This window comes from Urocitellus parryii, chromosome X (assembly GCF_045843805.1).
Source record: "Urocitellus parryii isolate mUroPar1 chromosome X, mUroPar1.hap1, whole genome shotgun sequence".
NCBI classification, from domain to species: Eukaryota; Metazoa; Chordata; class Mammalia; order Rodentia; family Sciuridae; genus Urocitellus; species Urocitellus parryii.
In genome coordinates, this window is record NC_135547.1 from 91,246,112 (window position 1) to 91,256,780 (window position 10,669).

The 10,669-nt window shown below is 41.0% G+C and overlaps 1 protein-coding gene across 1 annotated transcript; it reads right to left on the reverse strand.

Moving 5' to 3' along the window:
* Window positions 1-2,356: 2,356 nt before the first annotated feature.
* Akap4 (A-kinase anchoring protein 4) lies at window positions 2,357-10,209 on the reverse strand. Its single transcript, XM_026406767.2, has 5 exons — window positions 10,114-10,209; window positions 8,985-9,035; window positions 8,184-8,285; window positions 3,053-5,173; window positions 2,357-2,512 (listed from the first exon to the last, which is right to left on the reverse strand). The coding sequence occupies exons 1-5, from the start codon at window positions 10,207-10,209 to the stop codon at window positions 2,357-2,359; spliced, it is 2,526 nt and encodes an 841-aa protein (XP_026262552.1).
* Between the last annotated feature and the right edge of the window lie 460 nt (window positions 10,210-10,669).

The following is a 10,669-nucleotide window of genomic DNA, read 5'->3' on the forward strand; positions in this document are numbered from 1 at the left end:
GCCAAAAGTATCTCCCTTTCCTCACCCCACTCTAGTTCTGGCTCTACGATGACCTCCCAGACAAGTTCTTCACACATTTTCCTTCTGAAATGGAGGCCTGATGTCAGAGAGCCTGAAACTGTCAAGATACATCAAACCAATTATATTGCCTGCCAGGAGAGAATCATGTTTCTCCTTTCTCCTCCTGTATTCCCTTTCCTACTATATGCAGGGGTCTCAGTTCAGCATTAAGTCCTTGTCTATTTCCAACTGCTGGCATTGAGCATGGCCACATTGCCATTGGGGTGCCTGGGATTGCTTCTCATTTACAGAGGTCAAAGGTCAGGGTCTCACTCTCCAGGAATACACCCCAAGGACTATTGAGTTCCTCCAGACCCTTGTCAGGGGCCCTGTAGCCCAAAGCATTCCTTTCTCTGCTGGAATCTATCAGTTAGCTCTGGCAAAAATCAAGTTTCCTCACCCTAAACTTACCTCATCCAAGTTTTCCAAAGAAATTATGGAAAAGAGCCTTGTTCTTCTAATCCTCAGATGTCAGAACTGAAGGGTCCTTAGAAACCATCTTGCTCCAACCCCCCTCATTTAACAGAACATATAACTTCCTTTGCTCTATTTGCACATTCTAAGGAATCCCCAAGGCTATTTCATAACAGAAATCAGGAGCAAGGTAGGAGCCAAGTTAATCAAGGAAGTAAACTACTATGGGACCCAGCTGTGCTTGGGAAGGACTGAGTCATTAGAAATGCAGTCCTGGCCTCTGGATTTGTTTATTAAGGATTTTCTTCAAGGGCAAAGAAAAGGATCTGTGTTGGCTCAACTCCAAAGTTTTGCACTGGGGTAGGGTAGGATTGAAAAGGGTTTGATTAGTTTTCAGCTGGACTGGAGAGTTTGAAAGGTTCTGTTTTAAATGGACCTGCCTTTTTTTTTTTCCTGACTGGCCCAGGCATTGTGAAGTTGTCAAACTTTACCTGTGTGCCTCTTCTCCAAAAAGGAACTCTCTGGATCCCCTGCTCTGATGATCTTTCAGTTCTGAAAATCAAGAGAGCACTCCCAATTGCGTTAGGACAGGCTTTGAAAGGCACAGCTTCCTTCACATTTCTATATTTGTAACGAAATCTACCCTGCCCAGAACACCATCTCATTGATTCCTGCAGGGGAACACCCAAAGAGAGAGTAATTTTTAGCTACATTTTACAGATGAGGATACAGGCCCCAAATGGTAGGATGGCCTAAGGCCTTGCAGCTAGTAAGAGGCAAATCTTTGATGGTTCAATTCAGAGGGACACCACATTCTGTGCTTTTTCTACTAAACCACAGCACCTCAAGGTGCCAAGATATGCTATGACAGCAATTGACAGGCTAACAGAGGGCCACAGGATTGAAATCACTGTCTTGGTCTGATCTGCCATGAACCCTAGCATCACTAATGACTCCTGGGAAGCATAGAGCACATCTAGGAACAGAGTGCTAATCCCAAAGGGGCTTTGGGACATCAAAATTCACCCAGAGTTTTCCATCCTATAGCTTTATGTTTTTAGAAAATTCATCTTTCATACTGGTAGAAGGAAATCTCATTTATTGAAGGGCATTTCTTATCCTTACTCATACATGGGCTCCCATTATTGTTCTGGGTAGTACTTAGTGCCAGGTACATTAAACACTGGGGTGTGTCTTTGTGGCAAGGTAGGACAATGTTCATGGATAACACTTTCTTTGCCTTGTTTTTCATCTAAGCTAGCCCATCTGTACTTTTTTTTGTCTTTTTTCCTTTTTGACACTGTGGATGGAACCCAGGTCCTTTGTACATGAGGCAAGTGCTTTACCACTGAGCTACATTCCAACCCCCATCTGTACACTCTTAAGAAAACTCTGCCTTTTGAGATTGCAAAGGTGATTATCACAATAGGTGCAATTTTGAGAGAAACAGTGAGGCCACTATGGCAAAATTCTAAGTAGACTGTGAATTGAGAGGATTTAGACAAACCAGATTACTTAGGGACTTGATCAGGGTTATATCCTTTTGTCATAAGTGCACAGAAAATATCCCAGAATGAAATTTGGACATAAGCCCAATGCTGTATCACCACTTCTGGAAATTAAACCCATTTCCTTCCCTTGCCTTAGATATATTTGATCACGAGAATGATGACACTTTTTTTGACTTTTTTTAATTCATGTTCTTGCCCAGCAAGGGCACCCTGTATTTGTACAGTGTAACTGCTCAGATGTGTTGGGAATTACAGTCATGTATGGTGCAGTTTACTAGCCAGATGGTGGGGTGGCTTAAGCTGGGTTGTAATGCTACTGGGGCAGGGTGGGGGTTGGAGTAAGATGGAGAGGAGTCCGAGGAGTTGTTAGCCTACAGGTTAGCGAGAAGCCAGTCTAGCAGTTGTTTTCTAGCCATGTTACCCACGGCTTCATCCAGTTGTCGTTCCTTGGCAAACTTCATGACCTCCTGAAGAAGATCACCTACGCTGTACCCCTTTTCTGCTGCCTTGGCAGAAACTTCAGGAAGCTGTGGAGAGAGCAGGGATAGCTTGAGTCATCTGATGTTTTATGGAGGAATGACCTCTGCTGGATAAAATGAATTCACATCTAGTCCCCACATGATTCTACAATGAAACTTGATTCTAGGATGGAAATGTGCAACAGATACATAATGGGAGGCTGATGACATGCCTTTCCTTTTCCTTTGAGCCTTCTCTAATGGCATAGATCAAAATGCTAAATGTGCTTTCTTTTTGTGCTTCAAAACCAACATCAAAATCAACTGTGTTCACTAAATTAGTCTGTGCTGATTGCTAGGTTAAGGTTTGGGGTTGCCTTCCTAAAATAGTATGAGATGGGGATGGGGTAAAGGAAAGATTGCTTGACTGGAGTGAAAATAAATTGTCTAAGAGTTTCATTTCTCTGGAATCCATCTAATGTGGAAAATCAACTGCAGTGTGAGGGGGAGGAAGGAGAGAAAGAGTGAGAGGGTTATGTGTATATGTCTGAATGTAGTCCTCCCTACTTCTTCCCACTCTTTCTTCTTGTGTTTTGATGCATGGCTTACCTTCTCCAGTTGTCCATCATCGTCTCCCATGAAATAAAGCATGGGCACATTAAACTGGGAAGCTGCAATCCACTGCAAGACAGCCTGGAGCTGCTTCTGCAAGTTACTTGTAGAACATTGGTTGTTAACGATGACTTCAGGCCCAGGAGAATCTTGACAGGTCTGTGACATTGCAGCTTCGTAACCACATCTGGAGCCAAAGTTGGGATTGCTGGCCAATGCCGCTTGTTCTTCTAGCTCGGCAAGAGCTGCCCCGTTGTTGCTATACTTGGCCATGATCAGGCACAGCTTCATCACAGATTCAACCAGTTGATCTATGAACTGGCGGTTCATTTGCTTCATCCCACACATAAAGTCCAGTTCTGGATTGTCCTGGCTCGGGTCTTCTCTCTCACCTTTCTTGGACATGGAAGGCGTTTTGCTTCTGGGTTCAGAACGTTTGTTCTCACCATCACATAGGTCATCACAGCTGAAGGAGCTCTCATTGAGCAGTTTCTGAATCAGCGACAGGACGATGTTCGACATGTCAAGCTTCTGGGAGTCCAGTTGTTGATTTTCCTTCACACAAGACGGTCCAGGAGCTCCACGAGATTCAAGATGTTTCATTGAGAGTGTTTTTGCACTTTGACCTCCTCCAGACTTTTCATATTGGGCACTCTGAGCCATATAATTCAGAGAAGATCCAGGGCATTCCTCTTCTAATGTATCTTTGCCCTTCGCTTGCTGGGTTAGATGGTATTGGATCAGCATAAGGGCAGATACAATCAGGTCCTTGGCCAGTGAGTCGGTGGAAGGGCTAATTCTTTCCCTTTTTTCATCTTTGGCAGGACACAGTTTGGTAGTCATCTTGCCCTGGTTTCCTTGCTTCTGGTTCCACATGGTCAGACTCTCCTTGAGGATATGTTCACTGACTTTCTCTGCGCTGGTCAATGGCTTGCAAGGGTCTGTTTTTATTTTGCCTTTGTCCTTTCCTTTCATCTCAGCTTTCATTGCTGAGAATTCCAGGCTCTGATTCTTGCACTTGGGATCATGTGATCCAGCTTTCAAAGATGCATATGACAGACTCTGAGACTTTGTTTCTCTCCTTTCACCAAGAAGGGCGCTGACCAGACGCTTCAGCATGGCCTCCATTATATCAGCGGCATTTTGTTTTCCGTGGTTGAACAAGTTCCTCTTGACAGCGGAGACAAAATCCGAGTCGGTCATCAGTACTCCAGTGATATTATGCAGGTTTTTCATGCAGGAATCAATCAGATCAGACACGATCTCTCTGGTATGCTTTAATAACACCCTCTTCAGGACCACACAGGCTGGAATTGGCTTCCCACAGCTGTGCACTTTCAAAGTTTTCATAACAGAAACCATCATGTCAGATGCCACCTGATTTGCATAAACCATAAGTCCCTTGCTGATGGATTCTGCAAATTCTTTACTATCTCTTGGGCACATCTGCTTTTCTCCACTCTTGTTTTTATTGCATAACTCACTGTACAGAAAGGTTTTGCGGCCATCCTTGCCCTCTTCCCCAGGACCACGCATTTCTGTTGAGGTCAATTCTACAGCTTCATGGGCCATTTCAGAAGCAATCTTGCTTACAGCACTACGGGGACTGTTTTTCCCCTTGTCTCCAGAGGGTGGATACATTAAATGGTGAAGACATTTGCTTCCACCTTCCAATTTTTCCTTGATTTCTTTACGGGCCATCTGGATTACCAGGGAAGAGAGTCGGTTGACATAGAAGGAAAGGTCATCCATGGAACACTCTCCTCCATCAGGAGAAATAACAGCCCTCTGAGTGCTAGGGGACTTGCCTGGAGGAGTTGAAGGACTTTGATTATTGTTGGTGTTCTTGGCTGCTGCCGTTTCTAGACATAGGCTTTGGGGTCTGTTGGCCATGTAATCCATGTTCACGTGATCAGCGTAGACACTGTAACAGTTCTCAGAAGGTATTTTGTGATATTCGCCATCTATGTCTCCTACTTTATGTTTACAGCTAGAGGCTGAGGGGCTTAGTGCATGTTGAAAACCCAAGGCATACTTCTGGAGATCATTGAGGAGCCAATTGAGGACACTTATAGGATCAGAGGGGGCTTGTTTGAAAAGGCATACAGATCCCTCCGTCTAAAAAAAGAACAATACCTATCCATAAGCACTTGGGTAGGCTACTTTCTTGCCTTATTTTATTTAGAAGCTATGTTTTCTAAAGTGCACTGATTAGGGGTTTCATTTTGTGGAATTTGCATAGAATAGAGCATCCAGTTATAACCATTAATACACACTCATTCAAACACAAATGGCAGCAACCAAAGCTCAGAGGAGATGTATTTGTATGTTTAACTATATACAAGTGTGTTGAATGTGTTTGTCAGTTTCCTGAGTTTATGTGTTTGACTCAATATGTCAAAAATGCATCAATGTAGCTGGGCTTGGTGGCACAGGCCTGCAATCCCAGCCACTCAGGAGGCTGAGGTAGGAGGATCACAAGTTTGGGACCAGTGTCAACAATTTAGCAAGGCCCTAAGGTACGTAGTGAGACCTTGTCTCAAAATAAAAAAAAGGTTTGAGATGTGGCTCAGTGGTTTGGTGCTCCTGAGTTCAATCCCTGATACAAAAAAAATAAAGTGTTAATGTAGCTGGCACAAGAGGCTGAGGCAAGAGGACATTCACAAGTTCAAGTTGAGCCTCAGCAACTTAGTGAGACCCTGTCTCAACATTAAAAAAAAAAAAAATTTAAAAAAGGACTAGAGATGTAGCTCAGTGGTAAAGTATCTCTGGATTCAATCCCCGGTACCCTCCTTCCCTGCCAAAAGAGTTAATATATCTATTGTGTGTGTGTGTATGCAGGTCAATAGAGAAATTCAGGTGTGTGAACGTCTAATAGATTTGAGATTGTGTCAGACTACTGTTAGTGTGTGAAAATGTGTACAATGTGTTCACATCATTGTTCACTGTTTCTGTCTACTTTATAGGCCACCATGTGTGTATTAGTACATTTGTACGTGTCTGTGAATGTCAAAATACGTGTATGTTAGTTTATCTCTAAATATAGTATCAATTTGAGTAGTCCACTTGTTTATAATATAAATTCATTACTGTGTATCATGCAGTTATAAATGTATTGATGTGAAGCCTAAATTCACATATTAATGTATATATGTGCATCAATAAGTAATATTAATATAATGAATGTGTCAAAATAGAAATATATGTAAATAGGTGATTATATAACAACTGTGTATATTAATTTGGTATCAGTTCATGTTATATCTATGTGCTATTGTCAGAATTGGACAATGTTGTGTGTCAGTGTTGATCATAGTTTGGCATTGGATTATGTATGTGAATAACATTAGTATGTCATTGCATTTCTGTCAGTGTGCATATCAGTGCATAAAAGTGTGTTACTGAATATGTGTCACTTAGTATAAGTTTGTAGGTTTGTATGTCAGCATGATTGTGTAGGAATATATAAATATTTGCATCGATGTGGATATATTTGTGTCTATACCAATACTTGAGTTTTTATGGTCACTATGTTTCGATCAGACTTGGATGTGTATGTGTGTGAGTGTAAATGTGAATATGGATGTTTATGTGTATTCCATGTGGCCATGCCACTGCATCTGACTCTGTACACAGTTGTATATGTGTTTAAATCTTTGTTTATGAATAAGTCAGTATATTTAATTGTGTTATATCAATGCATATGTGGGTTTGTAAATGTCAAATGTAGCCAGACATGTATGTCATTGCTTGGATTAATTAAACTTAAATATATAAAAATGTATATATTGGGGGCTGGGGATGTGGCTCAAGCGGTAGCGCGCTCGCCTGGTATGCGTGCGGCCCGGGTTCGATCCTCAGCACCACATACAAACAAAGATGTTGTGTCCGCCAAAAACTGAAAAATAAATATTAAAATTCTCTCTCTCTCTCTCTCTCTCTCTCTCTCTCTCTCCTCTCTCACTCTTTCTAAAAAAAATGTATATATTGGTGTATGTTTTGCTTTATATACATTCATATGAGAGTATCTCTGCTGGGCGACTGACTGTTCCTGTTTGGATATGCATATACATATTATGTACACATCTTTAGTTACTGCTGCCCCCCCCTTGCCTTTCCTTTGCTTCATCTTTTTTTCACTGAATTCCTAGAAATGTGAGGTCATAATAAGGGCAGCTTTTTGAAAAGGAGCTTAAGTTATAATCAAGGCAGTCTATACTGTGTGAAGGAAATATGGGCTGTTCACCAAGTATAATTTATTCCTTTCTTAAGACTTGAGAATGGAGTTGGACACCCCCTGCCCCCGAGAAAACCCTGTTAGAATGTTAACTTGTTTTTCTTCCTTGGGGGCCACTCCCCTCAAAACAAATTAGTCTGGGACCAGAAATGTTTTCATTTTAACAAATGAGCCTAGAGACACAGAACAGGAAACATTTGACTCCTCAGCACTAAAGCCAAATATCGTATTCCAATACTAACCACTCTAGACTTGTAGGAATGCAGGGATGATATGTGTGCTCCAAATTCCCTCTCTCAATTAGGAGGTCCAACAGACACAATTTGAAATCCTTACCAAAAAACAACGAACAAACCAAACCCCAAAATGGATTTCGTGTGTAACATTGGCATGCAGTTCTAACTGCTTCTAACTTGAAGCTACCCTCCAGAGCATGGGTAATCTTTTAGCCAATAGGGTGGAGACCAGGCCCTTAGATTCTTAGTTGTTATAAATTCTCTGTCTCATATCCATTTTTCTTCCTTGTTGAATGCTAAGCAAGGTGGGACACACAAAAGTCCATTGCAAATAAATCATCATGGAACATGACAAGATATTGTTTATAAACCCATATCTTTGCTCAGATAAGAATGGAAAGATTATGTTTGGAGTAGGTACCTACAAATCAGGAGACGGTATTCTGAGCCTCTATGATTGATGAAGGCTGTTAAGTATCTAGGTATTGAACTTACCATAGCCCTGAACTTGTCCTGTGTTCTCTGGAATGTCATAGTATTCAAATTGATGAGTATATTGGACAGTAGTTTGCTCACCATCTCTAAACCAGAGTCCTCAGACTCAATATTGGGCTGTAGGAATTAAGAATGGTGGAATCTCAGAGCCTAACTCTACCTTAGATTGGTCTTGTTTTTCAGTGTCCTTGATCACGATAATCTCCTTTTCTTCCAGACTCTCCAGGTTTAAGTCACCTTCTGAGCTGCAACCAGCAGCACCCTATGGAATTAAAGGGTGAAATTCTTAATGAACAGTTACCTTTTTGGAGGGGACACTGGGGATTGAACCCAGAGGTGCTTAACCACTGAGCCACACCCCCAGCCCCTTTTTATATTTTATTTAGAGACAGGGTCTCACTGAGTTGCTTAGAGCCTCACTAAATTGCTGAGGCTGGCTTTGAACTCGTGATCCTCCTGCCTCAGCCTCCCGAGCCACTGGGATTACAAGGGTGCCCCACCGAGCCTGGCAACAGTTGCCTTTTGAGACCTCTTTAAGCTGTTCCCTTAGGTTACCATTTAAATCATGTCATATCCCTTTATCCTTTTTTGTAAGAGAAGTAAGTTTATAATGCTAGCTAGTCTTTGAAGAATGAGACCAAGTTCCTTCCACAAATTACTTATTCTCTCTGTGAAGATTCTCACAGGCCATTAGTCTCAAGAGCCATATTCTATTAGTCACCACCATTATTGACAGGTTTTGTTTTAAAAAAAAACAAGTGGCTTCTAAAATGAGGTTTGGTTATCAAGAGTGACAATAAATTCCAAACTGGGGAGCCTAGGTTCATGAGAATGATAGCATTTCATTTGGGTCGCCTCCACCTTTCCACTCTCTGCCACAATCTCTTTCCTTATACTTCACTGATAACTCTTCTTAGTATTTTCTCAACCTCTTCAACTCTGAGCAGAAGAAAATACTCACCTTGGAATCTTTATCTTCCACATTCAGGGTGGACACATCCACAAAGCATATCTGCATCAAATTAGGAGGATGGATTTAGATAAACTCTAGTGAAAATGCCATAATTACTCTTTCTTGGAGATAATAATGACACTTACCTTCAAATTCTTGTGAGGAATAACTGAGATCTTGTGTATAAAGCTTTTAGCAGAATATGGCACAAAGTAAATACTCAATAAACATTAATATTGTGGCTATTACTATGTAAACAGAATCTTAACACTATATTTCCTTAACTCCCATATTTCCTAAATGAGAATATTAACCTACCACAAGCCCAAAGGACAATATCTTCATATATTAATTGAGAAAACTGAGAAGTGTCTTGCCCAACTGACATAAACTCAATGACAGAGAACTCCATTTCCCTGGCTGCTTACGTAGGGCACTTTCTACCATACCAGTATTTCTCAAAATGTGATATTTTTACTACTGATGATATCAAAGATTTTAGGTAGTACATGGACAAACATTTCTGTGCTGAATAGGTACATTGTACTTGAACCTCAAATCTGTGATACTATGGTTAACGTTGCTTAAGGTACTGGTCATTTTAAAAGTATAAATCAATTTTTAGAACATCACAAAGAACATATATTAAGTAGATAGTATGAGTGATATTTGACATAATAAATAATGTGAAATACTATGCAAATCAGTTGAATTTGGGAAACAGAGTCAAAAGTATTTGAAATGTTTTCCCCTCCTGAGAGGCTCTAGTGTAATTCATTGGAAACTAGGCAACATTATGACTTAAGAGGTCTTAGGTAATAGAGGCTGGTTACTAGGCAACTACTACTCTTCCCTATTCCCCAGGCCCCTCCTTGGCCTCCCTCCTTAGCTCTCTTACTTTACTCTTAATTCTTTTCCTCCAGATTCATCTTTGTGTAATATATATATATATATATATATATATATATATATATATATATATATATATATACTGTCCCCTGAAAGACCTTACTGAGCTTGGATTCATAGAGAAGTCACAGCATCAGCTTCCATGAGTTTACCTTGGGTTCCAATGAATCTGGAATACCCATACACCAATTGTTTTCTGCTCCTTGGTGGGAATGGTTTTGTATCTTACCACTTTTCGGTCCTGATCTTTACGTCCTGTTGGGCTGTAGAGATCTACCTTGCAGACACCTCTGCGGCTGTGTAACCAGTCAATATCATCAGACATCTGGAAGGGAAAATAAAAGAAATAATGAGATGCTTAGTTTTTAGAAACAGGGTCTGCTCAATAAGAATCTCTGGAAAGGGTTCTGAAACATATCTCCTTTTCAAAAAGGTTTAGGCTAGGAATTGGGGGGTGGGGAGAGGGTGAGCAGTGGGGAAGAATCAAGTGTAATTTCTTTTTAGAAAGAAAAAATAATCTCTATTAGCTTCTTTGAACTGCCCACCCCACCTCCCAACCCAGATTGGAGCTAAACATAAGGAGAAAATGGCAGAAGACAGTGGTGGATCTGTTGCTATGGAAGACCAATTAAGAACTCAGTAGATTTGGTATTGGGGGCTTGAATGATTTCTTTTTAAAAGTTCAAGACAAAGCTTCCTTCAGAATTTAGAGTTCCTTTTCCCGCTAGCTCTTAAAACAGTTTTACATCCTCTTCTTCCCTCCTTCCCTCTCCCCTCCTCCCTCC